The following is a 22,022-nucleotide window of genomic DNA, read 5'->3' as shown; positions in this document are numbered from 1 at the left end:
AAATATCAACAGTACAACGATTGAAATTTTTTTGAGAGCCAAATTTATGAAACTATAACTAGGTATATATGTATGTATGTACATTGCTGAAACTTAATAAACTTTAATTAAAATTTTTAGATTTTTTTTAAACTATAGGTACACTGAATAAAACTTGATATCATACTCGTACTTAATAATGATCTTATTTATTGATAAAAATTAAATTGTAAGTAAGGTACCCATAAAATTAAATCATGATAAACACTTAATGTGAACAATGGCCTTCCATCTCCTTGAAAAGTTTGGGTAAGTCAGGTTTGTATGTTGTTTTAAATTTTAGGCACGATTTCAGGTTCTCGCCAGTAAGACGACTTCTCAATTTACTCTTGATAAGGTTTATGCTTGAAAAATATTATTCACATGAATATGTAGAACCAAAAAAGGAAAGAACAGCAAACGCTAGTTTTTTAACTGATTAATGAGTCAGGAATACTATTCCAGGTGTTAAAAATCACCATGCCTTCCTTCTCCAGATCTTTCAAAGCAGACTACTTGTGCTGTGAACCATGTTCTCATGTTTCTCCAATATGTCCATATCACCACAGAGACGTTCAAATTAGCGCTCTATAATTCTTTATTTTTATAAAATCCAGCATTTCAAAGTTGCCAACGTCAACTTATAGGGAGAGAAAATTACTTCTGTTACCGTAGAATTAAGATTTTTTTTAACAAAGACAAACGTCGCTTTGCAGTTTCTGAATTCCTGAAACCTGTTGAGAAGAGCTTCCCTCATATTTAAAATTGCTGTTTTGTAATAGCGAATTTCAATATCAGAATTATGTTCTTCGCGATGTTTCAGCAGGCTTAGAAAGTGAATCGAAGATTCTCTTTAAAATTTAGAGCAAAAAGGTATAATTTGTTTTCGAACGAAATAACTTCTTCTAACATCGAAAAAATTGTGTTTCCTTCCCCCTGTAGTTTACGATTAAGCTTATTTAGAGGAGACGTAATGTCAACCATGAAATAATTTTTTTTGATCAACTGATCGTCCATTATTTATGGATAGTGATCACTGATCACCCTTCTATTCTTTAAGTTATGTTAATAAAGAAGCGAAACGTTTTAAAACGTTTTCTCTTGATAACCAATGTACCTTGTTATGCAGCAGAATATCTTCGTACTCACTCTCCATTTAAACTAAAAAATCTTTAAACTGGCGATGATTAAGAGTTTTAGAATGGAGTTGATAATCTTAATCACAAATTCCATAACTTTGTTAATTTCTTCTGGAAATGTCTGCGCACAAAGCGCTACTTGACGAGTGATGAAATGGTACCTAAGCAAATATCTCTTTTATTCTTTTTTTGATTCTTTTATTTCCTTGATTTGATTGATTTTTTTCTTTCAAAACAGTAACAAAACCTTTTCTTACGCTGGTCATATGTCATAATATATGGTCATTATGATGTTTTTCCTTGCACTCAATTATAGCGTTTGCAATATCCTCTCCACGTGTTTGACGTTTGAGTTGCAATAATCCTTAAAGGTCTTCTTTAGGACATGTAGATGAAATAAATCGTACAAATTTGAGTTGTACCATTTATGTCACAAGACTCGTCAACTGCTATTGATAAAGCTGAAACCTATTTAACCCTTTCTAAGCGTTACGAATCCCGACTTAGTACAACAGTGCGCGTTGTTATTTCAAGCATCAATAAATCGTAATAAATGTCAGTCAAACATACACAAATAGAGTAGTAAAAAATCGGAGTCAAGTTCAAAAATGATTATGACAGAACCTAATATTTTATGTGACTCTAAAAATAAACATTCGTCGCCTAAAACTGATAAGAAATCACGAACAAGATTTCTTCATTGAAAAAATGCCGGCTTACTCGAGCGGCGCCATGACACTTACGAAATGGTGCTGGACTAATGCGTCGATGACAGATTAACAAGTGTAAGAACAGTTCAGTATTATAGTCTACGGCTACGATTTCGACAAATATGTCATACACATAATGAATAATAATATGGTTTATGACTTTTATGAGCATTTTTGTTGAGTGTGTTAAAAAAATATCAGTCATAAATAGCTCATTTTTATAGCATCCAGGACATCTCAAACTGTGTAACTTTTATTTGAACTCCCATACACATTGCAGCACTGCAGGTCGAGTATAAATAAATCATCCTTGAGAACTACTGGCTATTTGAGAGTAATGTACTTACCACCAGTGCCTGGTTTGTACCTACCATTGACTCCGAACTGAATGGAATCGAATGACACATAGTTTATAACAAAACGGTTTATTTTTCGAATACCTATTAGGCTATTACAATTCGTAAAATATTAAATTTCAAACACTTTTTGCACTTCTAAATGCTTTATAGTCACCACAATTTTATTTTCAAGTTCATTTGTTTTTTTTTTTATTATATTACTTCAATAACCTGTGGGTCTATTCTATACTTATCGAACACTAAAGTGATAAATAGTATCAAACTTAGGGTAGGTTTGTATCAAAATATTAGCACTTATTGTAACAATTACACGAAGTTGGTTTTTATTGTTGCAATAAGTGCGATATTTCAACAGCAGCAAGATAGGTGCTGTTAAAATATAGCACTTATTGCAACAATAAAAACCAACTTCGTGTAATTGTTACAATAAGTGCTAACATTTTGATACAAACCTACCCTAAGTATGATAATATTTATTACTTTATCACTTTAGCGGTCGATAAGTATAGAATAGACCCACTGGTACTAGAATAGGTAATCTCTTATTTTATTATAATGACATGATAGTAAGTAACTCGAGTTATTTTCGACTATAAATATAAGAAGAATTCTCCATAAAAAAAAATAGTAGTCATGAATCAAACCCTTTTGAATAGTGTTACGAAAAAAATAATTCTCAAGTGTCTGTCTCACACCAGCAGACGATGATTTGCCGCGCAGTGTATAAAAATTCAGTAGCGCGGGACCTGGTATAGCGTAATACGACAATTTCCGCATTTATGCGGGAACGGGCATCTGATTGTTCGTGTCTTTTCTTTATAAATGGCTGATAACTAGGGTAAATAAATAATTTTTGTCTGTTTCACCTAATTCTATAACCAGAAAATAGTATTTAAAAATGTTAATCAATGATAAACAAAGAGACATATTGAATCGCGGACTCCTAGGTATATTTAAATGACACCTTGTTCAAATTATTTTCCGAAACTATTTACTCGCGGATAATATAATAGCAGATAGGCGAATGAATGCAATCTCCAAAAGCATTCCTTTTGTAAAAATATTTTGTAAATTCACTTTGATCAATGTAAATTTCGAATATTCTATTTAACAGTTTACGCACCAAATAGTTTTTCAATCATTAAAAAACAATATAACTTATTATATCGCAAACTCGTATCGTTACAAACACGTCAGTCAAATGTCTTCGACGCACATGCACTAAGAAGCGATAAGACACTATATACGCGGCAAATTTGAATTGGCCCGATGACTGATATTTTTTTATTCAAGACACGCTCCCGAAAAATATTTATTTAAATTAGATAGAACAAAAGTTTAGGCTATCCATTGACAGATGTCAAGAGAAGGATGATTTCTGAATAAATTAAATCAATGTTCGAATTATTCGCGCCTGGCCGAAAGGAGTACTAGGCAAACGAAAATCGAAATGACTTTAGTCAGCTGACGCGCGGATGACTCGCGCGTATAGGCTGACTAAAGTCAGTTGCCGCGTTAGAAAGGTTAAGATCTTCGACTTACTGGTTCGAAGACATTTAGACTGTTCTATCTTTCACTGTTTTAGCCCGTACGTGGTCATTTGTGGAAGAGCCACACTCAAGGGGCCAAAGAGCCACATGCGGCTCGCGAGCCGTAGTTTGCCGACCACTGCACTAGAGGATTCTTCTTTTTAAATATTCCTGAGAAAGTACATAAGGATCTTACATTTAAAAAATCCTGGAATTAAAATATGAACTAGGTTATCATCTACGCCAAAGTGTCAGGGGTAATAAATAAAAGTATCTGATAAGTGATATATATTGCTAAGGTAATACAGTAAAACCTCGTTAGTAAGAACACTGATAATTCGAAATTTGCCATAATTCGAAATTTACCGGACAAAAAAGTCCCTTGAACATTATTTTCATATTAAACCATACCTTTAATTCGAATTTCGTAATTCGAAATGATTTCAGAGTCCCTGGCATATAAAGATATTCAATAAATCATAATAAAGTACACTATTTCATGGGCCAGTCATTGAAAATTGTGACAGACTTTCCTTAAAACATCAAAAATTACTTATTTTATGATGGTAATAAAAATAATCCTGACATTTTATGACCCAATTCAGTAGGCACATCTATGATCAGAAACGAAATTAATGAAAATCAAAAAAAAATTATATATCAAAATTTAAAATTTTTTCCCCCATACATTTCGTAATTCGTAGTTCGAATTTTTTTTTCGATTTTCGGTCCCATGGAATTCGTATTAACGAAGTTTTACTGTAATTTCATTATAATAATTCATATAAACGCACTTTAAACTATCAATCTCGTCAGGCTTGTGGGCCACCAAAAGATTGAGGCCAGCGACGGCCTTCTCTAAATCTTTAGCAGCTATTTTGACTCCCTGTGCAGCAACCACCTCTTTATACTCGATGTATGCATTCTGAAACAGACAGAGATAAGTATTAGGGGGGACCATGAGAAGACAGTACAATACCGGCATGATCATAGATGTAGTATATAATAATACAGATGGATTCAGGTCATACTTTCAGGCAAGAAAAAATGTAACCGCATCGATTTTCTCCCGCCGAGTTTTTATTATCTTGACCGTACACTGAGTGTTTACTGACTTAGTGTGACATCAGAGACTGACCGATTGAAGGTGACCAACACCAACAGCGAATCTTACCCAAACGCACAAACTGACACACTAAACAATCCCTTGATTAAAGTCAGCTGTGCTCCCTTCTTGGGTTATGATTTTAACTCGGCAAGTGCTTGGCAATTCAATTTTCAGTTTATTAATTTTTACACAATATGGACATTAATTATAAGTTAATGCGTTTTTCATATAACATCTTCTTCTTTGGAGCATATGGACACCATACGGCGTCTCCAAGAATCCCTATCAGTCGCTAGTCTTCTTGTATAATTCTAGGTCATGCCAGCATCCCATAGCTCCACCATATACACTCTGTGGATAGTATTTAGCGGCCATCCAGGATGCCAGAATACGGTTGGCTTGAAGAACGGAAAAGGTTGAAGTTGAGCCAGGACTAACATCGCCTCTTCACTTTCAGCATGATGAGAGACTGTTAGGTTCGCTCCCTTATCTCTTGTTACTCCTAAAGTCCTACCACCGCAGACCCAGTTATCCGTCGCAAACATAGTATTTAGTTGGCTTGAAGAATCACATTAGATGTTTTTCACTTCTTTTCATTTTATTACGAGGTCACTTAGATGTATGTGGTACTGAGTTCAAGATACAGAAAAGCACATACCTTGACTCTCAATTCCTTCATGGGCTGTGGCATGAGGAGAGATCTGATCTGGGTTACGATGGGTCCATCGGTACCCGCCAGCACCATAGTGTCTCCCTCTCGCAGGGTTCCATTTATGAGAATGGCGTCAATGGTTGTGCCCAGTCCGGAGATCGCTTTTACCTGAAACAGTAAACCATTAAAGAGATGCCCTTCGGACCGCTGGATAAAAACCCAGTGATTCCTAAGGGAACTAAACGAACACAGATATACCCTAAAACCAGCTGGATCAATGAATTCATTGTAATGGAAGGAGCTAGGGCAGGTCTTCATTCAGCTGATGATGATGATTTAAAAAAACAATTTAACAAAGGTAGTCTGGATAAAATTAAATCAGGATAATTATAAATAAAAGAAATAAGAACACCTTTTATAAACTTTGTTTCAAACAATTGTTTCAAATAAAGTATTTCTTTTATTCAACGAATAATTGACAAGATTTGGGAATGTTATATTTTATAATATTATATTGAACATACTTAGTACATAATTTGATAACATCTCATGCATATACCCACTAGGGAAAAAATACTTTTTAGAAAAAATTATGACACCCAACGGAACCGCTGGATTCGCATGGTTTTTCCAATTAAGCTATGAATTTAACTAGTAGTTCTTACATGAAATGCTTATCAAATTACGTTAATAATGTTGGCTATCGCTTTTTTTATATTAAATTAAGGTAGGTGACAATTAAATGCCTTAATTACTAACAGACATTACAGATTGTTCTAATTTTTAGTTTTTATAACGTACTTGCACTTGCTAATAATTGGAAAAACACACTGGCGCGAATCCAGCGGTTACAAGTTCAAGCCCCGTTGGGTGTCATATTTCTTTCTAAATAAGATTTTTTCTAGTGTATACAAAGATAGATGAAAGATAAAATAGATGTTTTCAAATTAGAGTCTGTCTTCTATAAGCTGACGTGCCGGTTTCCCCCTTGCGTCACCATCCATCTCGTCTCCTCCCATTGAAAACTTGAACAGTTGAACGCGATGGCACAATGCTTTCCGTGTGACGTGTACGTTAGATTATAGAATACAGACTATGTTTGTTCAATTGTTTGAGAATTTTAGTATTAATCCATGCTTCTTTCTGATAATTATAGCGATCTTGAATAACCAAAGTTTGGATACTCGATATTCTACTGTATGGTATAATATATTGAGATATCTGATGACTTATCGTGCTATTGTTTGAAGTATTTTTATCTGTCTCCTCATAATATAATCTATTATGAGATGGCAACTCGATCAGTAAGTGTGTGGAAGAATATGAAAACAGGGAGATACTTGCCTCGAGAACGGTGGCTTGGAGCTTGTGCGAGAAGAGCAGACGTTTACGCAGCATGCCTTCGCAAGACTGCACGATGAGCGCTAGCAGGTTGCCCATACCCTCTCCTGTCACGGCAGATGTGGGCACCAGGGACACATACGTGCGCACGTCTGGGTTCTCATAGTACAAAGCTGCGTTTAGGCCCTGAAATTAATTTTCATTGATGACAGAGATCGATTTCACAATGGTGAATAGAGCGATCGAGTTGGCCGAAAGCACTTACTGTCATTAACCCTTTCTAAGCGTTACGAATCCCGACTTAGTACAACAGTGCGCGTTGTGATTTCAAGCATCAATAAATCGTAATAAATGTCAGTCAAACATACACAAATAGTGTAGTAAAAAATCGGAGTCAAGTTCAAAAATGATTATGACAGAACCTAATATTTTATGTGACTCTAAAAATAAACATTCGTCGCCTAAATCTGATAAGAAATCACGAACAAGACTTCTTCATTGAAAAAATGCCAGCTTACTCGAGCGGCGCCATGACACTTACGAAATGGTGCTGGACTAATGCGTCGATGACAGATTAACCAGTGTAAGAACAGTTCAGTATTCTTATAGTCTACCGGCTACCATTTCGACAAATATGTCATACACATAATGAATAATAATATGGTTTATGACTTTTATGAGCATTTTTGTTGAGTGTGTTGAAAAAATATCAGTCATAAATAACTCATTTTTATAGCATCCAGGACATCTCAAACTGTGTAACTTTTGTTTGAACTCGCATACACATTGCAGCACTGCAGGCCGAGTATAAATAAATCATCCTTGAGAACTACTGGCTATTTGAGAGTGATGTACTTACCACCAGTGCCTGGTTTGTACCTACCATTGACCCCGAACTGAATGGAATCGAATGACACATAGTTTATATAACAAAATGGTTTATTTTTCGAATACCTATTACAATTCGTAAAATATTAAATTTCAAACACTTTTTGCACTTCTAAATGCTTTATAGTCACCACAATTTTATTTTCAAGTTCATTTGTTTTTTTTTATTATATTACTTCAATAACCTGGTACTAGAATAGGTAATCTCTTATTTTATTATAATGACGTGATAGTAAGTAACTCGAGTTATTTTCGACTATAAATATAAGAAGAATTCTACATAAAAAAAATAGTAGTCATGAATCAAACCCTTTTGAATAGTATTACGAAAAAAATAATTCTCAAGTGTCTGTCTCACACCAGCAGACGATGATTTGCCGCGCAGTGTATAAAAATTCAGTAGCGCGGGACCTGGTGTTTGCGTAATACGACAATTTCCGCATTTATGCGGGAACGGGCGTCTGAGTGTTCGTGTCTTTTCTTTATAAATGGCTGATAACCAGGGTAAATAAATAATTTTTGTCTGTTTCACCTAATACTATAACCAGAAAATAGTATTTAAAAATGTTAATCAATGATAAACAAAGAGACATATTAAATCGCGGACTTCTAGGTATATTTAAATGACACCTGGTTCAAATTATTTTCCGAAACTATAAACTCGCGGATAATATACTGGCAGATAGGCGAATGAATGCAATCTCCAAAAGCATTCCTTTTGTAAAAATATTTTGTAAATTCACTTTGATCAATGTAACTTTCGAATATTCTATTTAACAGTTTACGCACCAAATAGTTTTTCAATCACTAAAAAACAATATAACTTATTATATCGCAAACTCGTATCGTTACAAACACGTCAGTCAAATGTCTTCGGCGCACATGCACTAAGAAGCGATAAGACACTATATACGCGGCAAATTTGAATTGGCCCGATGACTGATATATTTTTATTCAAGACACGCTCCCGAAAAATATTTATTTAAATTAGATAGAACAAAAGTTTAGGCTATCCATTGACAGATGTCAAGAGAAGGATGATTTTTGAATAAATTAAATCAATATTCGAATTATTCGCGCCTGGCGGAAAGCAGTACTAGGCAAACGAAAATCGAAATGACTTTAGTCAGCTGACGCGCGGATGACTCGCGCGTATAGGCTGACTAAAGTCAGTTGCCGCGTTAGAAAGGTTAATATAAATTCAGTTAAAATATTTCGTTTATGATAGACAGTTGTAAAGGAGCAGTCAAAATGGTCATAATATACAGTTATTCTCGATTTATTGATGTCAGGTTCAAAAGTCAAAACATTTATCATAATAAAATTATTAAAATCACAATTAAAATTTGGATAACTTTAAATGACAAAAGCTGAATTTGAAATATTTCAGGTAGCATAGTGGGTGGCGGGAGTTTCCCCAAAAGATGCATACAAGAAGCAGGTCTTAACAATATACTCAGTGGTTTGGATTTCTCCATACTCACACAAGAGTGTACTGTATGCACATAATATGTCTATAGTGTTAAGTGATCCACTATTGTTATTATTATATTTTTACAGATTACTCATTTCCTTTTAGCGCAATTGTAATCCGTAAAGTCGAACACGCGCAATAAAATTGTATTATGAATAAATCTATAATAATCAAATAAGTGAATACCTGCTCGGCAAACTGCAAGATGACCTCTTTGGTTCTGGTGTCAAATTCGTTCTGCGTGTTGGTATGCTGCGCCTTGATAATGTCTTTGACGTCCTTCCTCTGCGCGCTCTGCCAGTCGTAGAGTCGGTCTATCTTGTTGAGCGCCACAATGAAGGGCGTCTTCCGCGCCTTCAGCAGGTTAATGGACTCCAGGGTCTGCGGCTCCAGCCCGTGCATGATGTCCACCACCTGAAACACCAGATTACTTCCTGTGTCACACGATCGCTTCTTTAACGCTCCCTTTACCGTTTGCCCTCTCACATAAACTCACCAGAATAGCGATATCACACAGAGACGATCCTCTGCTCCTGAGATTGCTGAAGGACTCGTGACCTGGTGTGTCGATGATCAGCAGGCCGGGAATTTTAAATTCTATCAGGTTCACCTGTTGAATTAAAAAAAATCTTGACATGTTTAGGTATATTTTACATGAGTTTTGTTACAAAACTAAATATCATTTGAACGCCGACTTCAACCAACTGAAAAGACTTTATGCTACAAGATTTTTGAAGCAATTGGTAAAATTTAAGAAACGCTTAAGTTGCATGACAATTAGTTAACTCCGTTGTAATTAGGTAGGGTACAGGTGGCTAAATTGGTGAAGCACATTGAAAGGAATTCAATGGATCGAGTTCTGTCCGGTGTGATATTTTCTATTTTATGATCTCATTGTTCTGGTTAGCGGTCTGAAAGGTGGAAATCACTTTGATGAATGTCTACCTTTATGGAGAAAGGAAGAAGAATTTTCCTTTGATGGCTAATGTATTGTAAAGAAATGGGAGGACGAGAGGAATGGGATTACGAACCCCTTTAACGTGTCGCGTCTGATCCTTGATGTTGTCAATGGGCACGTTGGTTGCACCAATCTGTTGCGTAATACCACCCGCTTCGCCATCTTGGACGTTGGTCCGCCGGAGCTTATCCAGGATCTTGGTCTTGCCCGTGTCGACGTGGCCTAGCACACACACGATGGCTGCCCGCAAGCACGCTTCTGCTTCCGCTCGCTTCTCTTCAATTTCCTCTTGTTGTTTCTGTGAAAATGACATTGTACAATTTGTTATTTCAATTGAGAATCGGACGAAACCATGCAGATATATAAAAGTCAAGTTTTTACCTTGACCTTGATGGCAGTAGTTTCTTTGGGCTGGGGACGCGCTGGTTCCTCAGCGGGGGGTTCGACTTCTTCACCGGAATCACTCTCGTCGGAGCCGTCTGAATCTCCTTCATCAGAGGAGGCGCCACCCTCTCCTTCCGCTTGCTGTTCCGACTCCTTCCGACCACCCCTGTTGCCAGGGTTTGTTTTGGTTTCGTTTTCCGCTTCATCATCAGAAGACGAAGATTCAGCGTCCCACGAATCTTTTATCAGTTCTTTCTTCGCGGCGTCGGCTTTTGATTTTCCCTTTAAAAAGCAAAGATTAGTCAATTAAACGGAGACTACGGACGAACATGAGCCCAAAACACGGACAAGAGAACATAATATCTACTCGCTTTACAATGTTCCTACCTTCTCATAAATCTAGAGCATTTCGAGGAATATTCTACATTCAGCTCATTTATTAAAAGTGACCTAATCCTTACATCAGTATGACCTGCAATTCCATTTTTTGTGGTTAATTTAACTGCAAATGCAAAACAAGTCTAAAGTCTAAAAGTACAAGGTCAAATTTGCGTGCGCATACGAACACTATCTATGGCTTGTCAGTTTTTTCAATTTCATCAAAGAACTTGTGTGCTCACTGCTCAGTCCGGACGTGTTCACTCCTGCATACGGCTGTGTTCGTAAAATAATATTAATTAACAATAGAATGGAACATAGACTATAGATACATCTAGACGCCACCCGTTGCATTGCTAAATGAAGCTACGTGCCGTGCGTTTGGTTTTTGGGCGAGCAAACGCATTCGCCTACAAATGTTCGAGACCATAGACCATTTCGCTAGTGCTCGCCCAAAGTGCTCGCACTAGACGCTCAGAATTAAAATATAATTTTCTGTTTTTTTACGTTATATAGTATTTTTAAGCGGTCAAGATGCAACCAATTAGGTAAAGATATCCATAATTTAAGTTATTTTAAAGAAACACTAGGTCACTGATATTAAATAAATAATAATATACAAATAAATTGTCACGAACATGTATCAACTTACCTATGAAACGTAATACCATCTTCTTGTTTATCAGTACGGCTACCATATTTTAATACAACACGCAGAACCACCTTTCCTACTTAATTAACTAAAAATATTTACCACTGACTTTATGTTTAACACAAAAAATAGCAAATTTACCAATGATTATCAATGCTTCGTGAAGCGATTCAGCACGATTTGCCGGCAATAATTTTGGAAACCATCTCAAAAATATGTAGACCTTTTATCTTACTCTAGCGCGTGTCGCAGAGATTATAAGGGTGCGGAATACTTTCTCACTCGCACTCATGCATCGTTTTTGTTCAGGCCTTGGAATGGAACAATGGCAATGAACTTTTTTGGAATGTAGCATGTGCTAGTATGTGCTACTATGTATGCTCCACTCATCATGCAAAGCAAATATCCCAACATATTGTCACATACTGTGCAAAACATTTAATTTCGAATTTTAGCATGATTGTTTGCCTTGTATATTTGATAACAACTGAGTTACAATGATTAAAGTAGCTTTGTAGAGCGTGCTTACTCCATGGGTACAGATGGGTTTTTTTTTTTTTTAGAATTATTAATAACCATGTCCTTGCTTTTTCGTACAAGGTGGTTGTTAGTAATTTTGAACAATCACAAACACCCAGGCTTTGAGAAAAACACATAAATGTTTTTGTCATGACCGGGAATCGAACCCAGAACTCTCGGGTGGAAGGCCAACGCCTTACCCACTGCACCACGAGAGCCGCCGGGGTACAGATGGGTTAAAGGACAGTGTTGTAATTCAAAATTTAACAATGCGGTTGATCGATTTATGGATGTTACGTATATCAAAGATAAGAAGATACAATGTTACATATTATGTTAACAGACAGGGACAGCATGTCTGGTTTACCCATCTGACTTCTTACGGTGGATAGACTATAAGAATGTTGATTAAATATTATGATTTTGAGGAGGTAGTAATGGCATGCACCTCGGCTTCCAGGAGTGATATTAAGAAAGCATCTAATGCACAGGATCGCTCCAGATACAAAGAGATTGTTGGGAACACCTGTAATTTCTGTAAATGGTCAGTAATAATGCAAAAGAAATGATGAGGTTAACGATAACTTCGTTAAAGGGCGTTACCTCGGCATCCACTATTTCCACTTTGACCCTGTTTCCGTCCTGAGAGGTAGCCTGCTGCTCGTCAGACGTCTGCTTTTTGAGTCGGCCGGGTCGAACTCTGGTCCCGAGCCGCGGTTTCCTCTCAACATGCTCCTCTGGTTTGCCTTCAACCTCACCCTCCGCACCTTGCTCCTTAAGGGACTCAATCATGGCCAGGGCCCTGGCCTTGTCGGCTTTCTGCTTGGGGGTGAGAAATTTACCCTCCGCTTTCAGCTTGTCTTTCCTCTCCTTTTCTTTTTTCTTCTTGCGGTCTTTCTTCTCCTTCTCAAGACGGATAGCCTCCAGTCGGCGGTCTTCCCTCTCCTCCTCCAGGCGGGCCGTCTCCTCTTCCTCTCGTTGGCGCCGCTCCTCTTCTTCTTTGATCTTTTTGAGTGTCTCTTGCATGGCAGCGATAGCTTTCTTAGCAGGGCCCTTCTTGGTTTTGTCGTCTATCACCTTCTCTCCCTTCTTTTTCTTCTTCTTCTTATCCCCTGAGGGTTCCAGTTCGGGGTCGTCTTCCGTGGGATCAGGTTCAGCGGGCGCGACCTCTTCGGTGTCAGTTTTTTCAATAGGCATCAGGGTGGTCGGTTCAACGGCAGTTTCTTGCTTTTTAGCGGCTTGTTTTTTTAATTTCTCCCGTTCTTTTTTTTCTTTCTTTTTTTGAGACTTAGCGGCGGCTGAGTCATCGTCGACTACGGCCTCGGGTCGGTCTCCTTCAGGAGGAGGCTCAGTGGCGTCAGTTTCGGCAGGTTTTTCGGCTCCCGCTGCCGGTTTCTTTACATTGTACTCCATTTCTAGTTGAGCGAGGACCTTATCGATGTCCTCATCACTGTCGTCTTTTTTTTTCTTAGCTTTTTTACTCTTTTTTCCTCCTTGTTCTTTAGGTGGGGGCTTTTTGGGGACGATTTTAGGTTTCTCCTCTTCGGAGGATTCATCATCGGAGGGTTCCGGCTCCGACTCGGAAGATGGATCATCCATCAGTAACAGGGAGAAGCCTCCCTTCTTTGCGGGTGCCTTTTTACTGCCCTCCGCTGATTCGTCGCCGTCTGACTCTGAATCATCTGAAAAAAATGAAATCAAATAATATATAAGAAAAACAAGGATCTCGGCAGGTCTTTCTGTTTTCTGCATATTATTACAGTTTATTGCAGTATTATTACTAATATTTTTGGAAATATTCCAATTGACAAAAGGTTTCACCACAAATTTTAACAGGACTCATCTGACATACTATTTTTTCTTCTTCACTTCCTTCATGAAGTGTTGACAGTTAATTTAAGCGTAAAGCGTAAAAAAATACCACCTACTTTGTATAATCAAATACGTTGTCGTTTTGATATACCGACAGCCAAAATGAGAAAATGTAGGCTGAGTCAAAAACTATTGAAATATACTAACCGTCACTAACAGGTTTCTTTTTAGTTTTCTTTTTATTTCCCACTTCCAGTTTTTTCAAATTTTTTGTCACCTCAACAACTTTTTCATCATTCTTTGTCTTCTTTTTGGCGGCTTTAACGGGAACCGGGGATCCTTCACTATCACTCGACGAATCGTCATGTTTAGATCTGTAAGCAGAAAACTTGTTGTCAACGAGTAAAGATGTGCCAAAAATCTCAGAAGAGAAATATATTTATTCTGATCGCAGTGGCGAAACAATTATTTAACAAACATCTTCTTTTACTCAATGAAGAATTCACAAGATTTGAGAATGTAATATTCTATATTATATTGAATATACATAATTTGAAAATCTCTCAAGCATTTCATGTAAGAGCTACAAGTTAAAATCGTCGTAATTAAGTAGGATGCCCGTAGCTTAATTGGAAAAGTACACTGGCGCGAATCCAGTGGTTACAGGTTTAAGTCATGTCAGGTCTCAAATTTTTTCTAATGGATTTTTTCTAGTCAATTATTTAACATTTATCTAAACTTGTAATTACTGTGAAAAATAATACAAATTTGTCCATATTTAAATTAGATATGCCACAAACATGCTACGTATGTCGTCCTTTCTATGAGATTATCTGATTATTATCCTGACCATTAAATTGTATGAAAAACACTAGCGCCATCAAGTGGTAAAATAAAAAAATATTCATATTTCTTTTGTACAATGCAAACACATCATGGCAAAATTCCAAATATAATATTGCACAATATGTGGCAATATGTGGGCTTATTTGCTGTTTTAAAGACACCAGCCACTTGATCTCGGGTTTATGTGATGTTTTATTATTTGTTTAAAACATAAATAATTTTATATTATATGAGCTTCAAATTGTATTACTGTAATATTATATTATGTACTAATCAATATGGTTTCATTGGGTATTAGAGATTAGAAACTATGCACTGCCCATTTTGACATTTACCAATTTTCACAACCTATCACATTGCACCATACCATGACAACAATGTGTCTCGCTTACGCTTGAAGAATGAATTTGGCGAGACAGTCAGCACTATTACGTGTAAACAGTTATTATCACGATAGTTTAATATACATGCGATTGGTGGCGGTAAATCCATGGAGCCATCGATCAAAATCCATTCCGTAATCAACGCAATGGACATGCGTGTCGTAGAGCATTGCTGTCCCAACTCTAAAACTGTCATAGACACAATGCAAATATGTTTTACGCAATACAGGTTTCGTAAGTATAACTTTCCTGTTCAAATATATACTGTTTTTAGATTATGAATGATCTAAGTAGCTTCCTCCAAATCGATGACATTGACCTACTTTACAAGCTGCTTGTTGACGAATTTACAATCTGCTTGTAAACTCGCCCAGTGTCATCATCGAACAAGCTAACAAGCAGATTGTAAATCTATCGAGAACAGTTGATAGCCGGTCAATTTTACAAGCGTATGCGAAGTGGAGCGATAGAAGCGACCTCCCGGTAAAAAAACGAACTACTCGATACGTCCTGTCAAAATAGTACCGAAAATGACGGTTTCAATTCGCTAGCTTGTTGGCTTCTGAGCGAGTGGAAAGTTTTGTGTGTCATCATCACAATCGCAGTAGCTGACTCTCCTGCTTTTAAATTCGCCAGCAAGCAGCTTATAAAGTAGCTCAATGTCATTGACGCTTAGCACATCATCAAATCGATGTCATTACAATTTTTTAACTTGACAATCTGCCCAATACTGAAGAAAACCGGCTTCCATATGGCAGTAAAACATTTGCAATTAACAAACATAAAGTGATATAAAGACATGACCCAAGTATCACCAGTACAGACAGGACAAATTAATATTTATGTACAAATTGAAACACTACACATTACCATAACCAGTGTGATGGGATTGTGTCCATTTAAACCTTGTAAATGTAACAAAATATAAAAAGATTTTTGGAAAACTAATGTGTGTTCCTTATCTGAATTTTAAGATATTAATAATAGTAATAGCCACACGGGGATGTATTAATTTTGACGTTTCGGTATCTGCAAGCATTTTGCTTGAAACTTGTACTCACTTTGACTTTCCTTTCGTCTTGGGGGCGACATCTTTTAAGTACTTCTGAGCCTCAAGTTCAACATCGCTGTCACTGTGAAGGATGATACGACGGACAGATTAAAATAGCGCATCATACGACATTTCAAAAGAATTGTATACAATATGTGGTATGCTCGATACTTACTTGTCATCGTCTTTGGACCCTTTTTTGATTTTTTTAGGTTTACCCATTCTAAGAAGAAATACTTATTGGTCTTTGGTGGAAATAATAATGCACGTGGTGAGTAATTTTGTTCTAAATTTTAATATTAAAATTCGTGTCATAACCAAGCACATTTGCCGGATCAACTTCACATTCACAACATATGTCAAAAAACCAAATCGTAATACGCGTATATTCCACTACTGTCTCTGCTCTATGCCATATATTGTTCTATGAACCTTTTCACGGCCAGTATTTCAATTGTTCACAAATAAAATAATTATAGTCCAGTCAATCCAGGTTGCAAAAGGTGGGGTAGAAGATTTTTTTTCCTACCTTTATATATTATAATGAGTAAGAAAAAAACGAGTTTGCCAATTCGGATGACTTCGGCACAACTTTTGGCAGGCAAAAAACCGCAAAATTTTGTGATTTTTTTTGGTTTTTCGCTTATATTTCAAAAATGGTCGATCTTAGAAAATATTTTGTGATACATAATTTTATAGATTATTAAATTTCCTAAAATTTTTATTTTCCACACTTTTTTTTCTATCTCTGACCGTTTATGAGATATTTGCTGTTAAAAACAGTATATATGTATTCGAAAACACGCGTTTTAGTAAAAATTAAACTTTCATAAGAAGATATACCATTTTAAGCTTAAGATCTTATAAATAAACAGTAAAGTTTGGGGTTACAAACTAGACTTTATGGTCAATGGGCCCAATGTTCCAGATGGTGCGTGGGAGTGGTAGAAAGGGCCACATTCCAATACCCCCGGTGCCACGATACGAATCAGTACCACTTTTGCTTTAGTTTAGTCTCCATTGCGCGCGCAGTTATGTTTATTCTTTATATCTGTATTGTGTTGGGGTACAATAATTGAACTTACAGAAGAAGAAGTAGGTGCACTCCATCACCTTACTAGTAGTATTGATCGAACGGAGTTATCGAACGCTCATTCCAATGAAACTGTCCTCAAAATGGTCTTAAATAAATTTGAAAAAGCCATGTGTTTGCTAGAAAATAATGGTCCTACTGCAAATCTATGGTTACAGTATTTTCGAATGACAACGCTCATCAACACTTTATTCAGGCCTAACGAACTGGTGACTGGAACCTTCATTTGAAAAGTATTGAAAAAATGATTCCATTCTTTCATGCAGCAGTCCATTTTCTTTACGCTTAAAGTGCCCATTTGTATCTTCAGGATATGCAACAACTGAAAGAGAAATTTCAGCATTCGGGATTTCGGCCTTCGGGATTTCGACCCAAACCCATCCTAAGCTTGCTGGCAACACCGAGTTAAGTTTATTTGAGGCTTTCTAGCGATTAGTAATGCAGAAATTTGGTATATAATTTGATTTATTATGGCGTATTGAAAATCTCTGCTATTAAAAATCTATCAACATAATAGAGATAGGACAATTTCAATATTAAATTTATATTTTGCCTGAAAGGTCATAGTTATATTTATTGTTGTTCTGTTTTGTCACTGTTCTGTTTTGTCTTGTTCTGTTTTGTCATGTTCTGTTTTGTCGTGTTCTGTTTTGTCTTGTTCTGTTCTGAGCAACGAAAATATTTAAAAAAAATCGCTTTTCTTACGGGTTGCCATAAAAGTGAACCAGGCAGAAGAGAATGCCGATGTTTTAATTGTAACTACTGACATTTTAAGAATTCAAAAGCGTAGTAATAATAGGTGAAGATATTGACCTTCTTGTACTGATGTCGGCAAGAGGACAATTCTTGAAGAACTTATTCTTTCGAAAACCTGGAAAGGGAAGGAAACCAGATGTGTTGTTCTCGACAAAATCGTTTAAATATGACGCACGTACCATTCTTTTCACACACGCGCTTATTGGGTGTGATTTTGGAGAAGAATATTCAGTTGAAGGAAGTGGTCACAGTATTCAACAATCCAGATGCCAGACCTGATGAAATACATACATGGGAGCTGCATTGCAAGACTTTGAAGACGTACAACCCTTGCCTACTCCACTTCCACCAAAGCGGCAGAAACGGTTAAAAAATTAAGATATTTGGTGAATATTATTATTCTGTAGGTAATCATTTGTTTTGCTATCATTACTAAAACTATCAACATACTTTATTTGTAAGATCTTAAATTTAGATTAGTATTTATTTTCATCATTAAAGGGGAGAGGCATAGAAATTCATTATCAAATTAAAGCTTTAAACATATTTTAATCGATCACAACGTATCTAAATACAATGGGAAAAATAAAATATTTTTTTTATTTCAAAGACAAAGCGATGAAGACTAAACTAAAACAAAAGTGGTACTAATTCGTGTCGTGGCACAAGCGGTACTGATGGGGGTATTGGAATGTGGCCCTTTCTACCACTCCTACCACCCCTACCCCCACCACCACGCACCATCTGGAACATTGGGCCCATTGACCATAAAGTCTAGTTTGTAACCCCAAACCGTTTATTTGTAAGATCTTAAGTTTAAAATGGTATTTCTTCTCATTAAAGTTTGATTTTTACTAAAACGCGTGTTTTCGAATACATATATATATACTGTTTTCAACAGCAAATATCTCATAAACGGTCAGAGATAGAAAAAAACTTATTGCATATAAAATTTAGGAAATTTAATAATCTTTAAAATTGTTTAAAACAATATTTTTGCTACGACCGACCGTTTTTGACATATAAACGAAAAACAAAAAAAATCCCAAAATTGTGCGGTTTTTTGCCCGCCAAAAGTTGTGCCGAAGTCATCCGAATTGGCAAACTCGTTTTTTTCTTACTCATTATCATATATACAAGAAGGAAAAAAATCTTTTTGCAACCATTACGTATTTTTCGGCCTAATTTGACTGGACTAATAATAAATTATTGTAGAAATTTTATTTCCTTCGATATTTTGTAGGTACAATCGTTTTCATTAATTACTATTTTTTTTTTAAATATAAACTCAGCGCATCAGTATTTCAATAGGTACCAAAGAGATTATAGACTTTGATTGATAGGTACAATATGATTTAATTAAAAAAAAACGTAGATACCTACTCAAAATAATATAATTTTGGTAAATAGATATAATAATATAATTCGTGCTCGGCAATTATTTCGTTCAAAATGGAGAAAAAAATTTTCATATTATCATGAGACAGGATCCACTACAGAATGAAGGCCTCTCCTAGCTTGTTCCACTTCTCTCAATCCTTAACTTTCCCTCTGACTTCAATTTTAAGTTGTTTGGAGCGACCAAGGGAAGGAGTCGACCTGGGGCAGTCTTCACTCTGCCCTGAGAGAAGCAGAGGATCAAGAGGGATGGAAAGTCTAAAACAGGGGTAGCCCCTGTTGTATTGATGATTGAATATTTATGGCGATCGACTGATATCACTTGTAATTATATCATGCGAGAACAATAAAAACACATTTTTTATAATCAGATATGTATTTTGAAAACAGATATTTTATACATATAAAAAATAACGATACAGAAACATCGAATTAACGACAATAGTATACTTAAGTAATATTATTATGTCTTTCACTTCTAAAAAAATGAAGTAGGTATACATACATTAACTGTAATTTCTACATAGTTACACAATTTACTTGTATATCGAATATTAGAAATTTGTAGTAGCCAAGTAACATGCAACCCTTCGCCAGGAAACATACTTAAAATAAATTCTCTACAATATGAATTATCATTTAATTACATCAAATTGCATCGTACAGCCATGTATTTTAAAATTTAAATATCCCTTGAGGAAAATAGCTCCGCATACGATTTTTTTACTATTCGAGCAAATTTGTGGTTTGTGTTTTTCTTACTTAACTAGTCGACCCGCTACGCCGGGATCCCCTCAGGCTAGAGCCCTGTCAGACCCCCCCTTGTGGGAGCCATGCCTGCTGGTGTATAATGCAATGATAACTGATAAAAGTGGGTACTGTTTCCTCATTTTTACATAAAGTAATAAACTTAACATGATTTCCAACCATAGCAGGATCTCCATCAGTCGTTACCGATACTAGTTTATGAATAGAAAATCGAGCACGATTAATATACGGCTTAGATGCATTAAATATATCTTCTCTTTTGGATCGTTCCTCCATTGGTAAAACTGTTAATAATTCTTCTGAAGCAAACATGTCTTTAAAAACCAATCGAATAAAAATGCATAGTTGTGCAATATCCGTGTAATCTACTGACTCGTCAAATTGCAAGGATAGGAATTTACATTTATTTTATAAATATTTTCCTGTAGAATTTCTTCCAACTTCTCATCACTTGTGTTCTTCGAATGAGTGTACATCTTGATGATGATATCTAAGAGAAGAGATAATAACTAGCGGATTTGAAGAGCTGGAACGTCGAGTAGTTTTGACTCGTTTGAACAATAGTACAATATATTATTATGTCCCCGATCGACCAAAAATACCTTCGCGATCGACGCACCGGCCATCCAGTGTCTAAAAGATGACAACATGGAATGACCAAGAAGAGGGAAGCGTGTCGTCGTTTAGTTTCTTTTGGGTCTATATAATAGTATTTAAGTAGGTATATTATAATATCACTTACACACTCGTAAAGTGACATGTCTAGTCTGACTTAATAAGTTGAGGAAGCGGCCAGATCCATTTCTCATAAACCAAAAATCTGCTAAGAAACCTTTTTCGCGGAACAGACAAGATACACATCGAATTGTATAGCCCATTGAAAAAAAATAGAGATGTACGCGAAAGAACAAAGAGACTTACGCACCGGAGTACGAGGGCCAATTTAAAGCACTGAGCATCACCACCCAGTATTCTTAAATCGCATTTTGTAATATTTCGATGATTAGGTAGGTATCAAAAATTTCATAGGATGACGATTATTGATTAACAAAAAATAAATAAGTAGGAAGAAGCCTTATAATGTAGAGGTGGCCCTCGACTTTCGCACATTATTGGTTCCTGAAAATGTGTTCAAAAGTAGAGGGATGTAAAACAAATATCAAAAAGTGTACTTCAAAATATTTATTTATCGAGTATAATAAATTTTTTTTTAAAAAAATAAAATTAACGAGGTGTATAAGCAATATAGCAGTGTTTTCTTTATATACTTGTCAAGAGTTAGTTGAATACCACCCTTTTACGTGTTTGAGAAGGTGACAGGGAGCGGAGGAGAGAATGCATGGAAGCGTACAGTTTTTACATTATCAAAAAAAATCTAAATTTTAAGAAATGAACGAAATAGTGAATTATGCGAAAGTCGCCTGTATATAGTCAGTGAATCAAAATGACAAAGTGCTGTAAAAAGTGTAAAAGATTAAATTTCACTGAGCTAAGTTAAAATTATCTAATTATGCATGAATTCTATTACCATTTTTTCAAGTGAATGTGAACGCGAATGAATCTAAAATCCAGTTTGTTATATATGAAAGTTATAAAACATATACTCTACCTACCAATATTTCTCTTCTGAGTATTGATAGTTTTTCTTTCGATACTTTAAAAGGGCATCCTCTGTCAAATGTCTGTGGCCAACTTTAGATTTTATTTTTACTTTGATATAATTTTTCAATGCATTTGATCAAATAGCATTTTATTTGACATGTTGTTTGCAAAGCTGTTTTTGTGTTATAAAGAAAAGGCATAAAG

General features: G+C 36.0%; 1 protein-coding gene across 1 annotated transcript in view; it reads right to left on the bottom strand.

Annotated features, from left to right (window-relative positions):
* LOC147064227 (eukaryotic translation initiation factor 5B-like) overlaps window positions 1-16,557 on the bottom strand; it is a 39,428-nt gene extending 22,871 nt beyond the window's left edge. The window contains exons 1-11 of the mRNA XM_085959274.1: window positions 16,377-16,557; window positions 16,212-16,283; window positions 14,129-14,295; window positions 12,713-13,791; window positions 10,558-10,842; window positions 10,250-10,474; window positions 9,715-9,828; window positions 9,405-9,632; window positions 6,860-7,042; window positions 5,522-5,683; window positions 4,550-4,680 (exon numbers count right to left, since the gene is read on the bottom strand). Coding sequence (XP_085815400.1) covers window positions 4,550-4,680; window positions 5,522-5,683; window positions 6,860-7,042; window positions 9,405-9,632; window positions 9,715-9,828; window positions 10,250-10,474; window positions 10,558-10,842; window positions 12,713-13,791; window positions 14,129-14,295; window positions 16,212-16,283; window positions 16,377-16,423 — 2,693 coding nt within the window. The 5' untranslated portion in view covers window positions 16,424-16,557. The remainder of the gene's footprint in view (window positions 1-4,549; window positions 4,681-5,521; window positions 5,684-6,859; window positions 7,043-9,404; window positions 9,633-9,714; window positions 9,829-10,249; window positions 10,475-10,557; window positions 10,843-12,712; window positions 13,792-14,128; window positions 14,296-16,211; window positions 16,284-16,376) is intronic.
* Between the last annotated feature and the right edge of the window lie 5,465 nt (window positions 16,558-22,022).

The sequence above is a fragment of the Rhyacophila brunnea genome, unplaced genomic scaffold (assembly GCF_057557595.1).
Source record: "Rhyacophila brunnea isolate RB1 unplaced genomic scaffold, BYU_Rbru_1.0 scaffold_8, whole genome shotgun sequence".
Taxonomy (NCBI): domain Eukaryota; kingdom Metazoa; phylum Arthropoda; class Insecta; order Trichoptera; family Rhyacophilidae; genus Rhyacophila; species Rhyacophila brunnea.
Note: the sequence above shows the minus strand (reverse complement) of the source record. Positions and strands in the feature narration are given on the sequence as shown.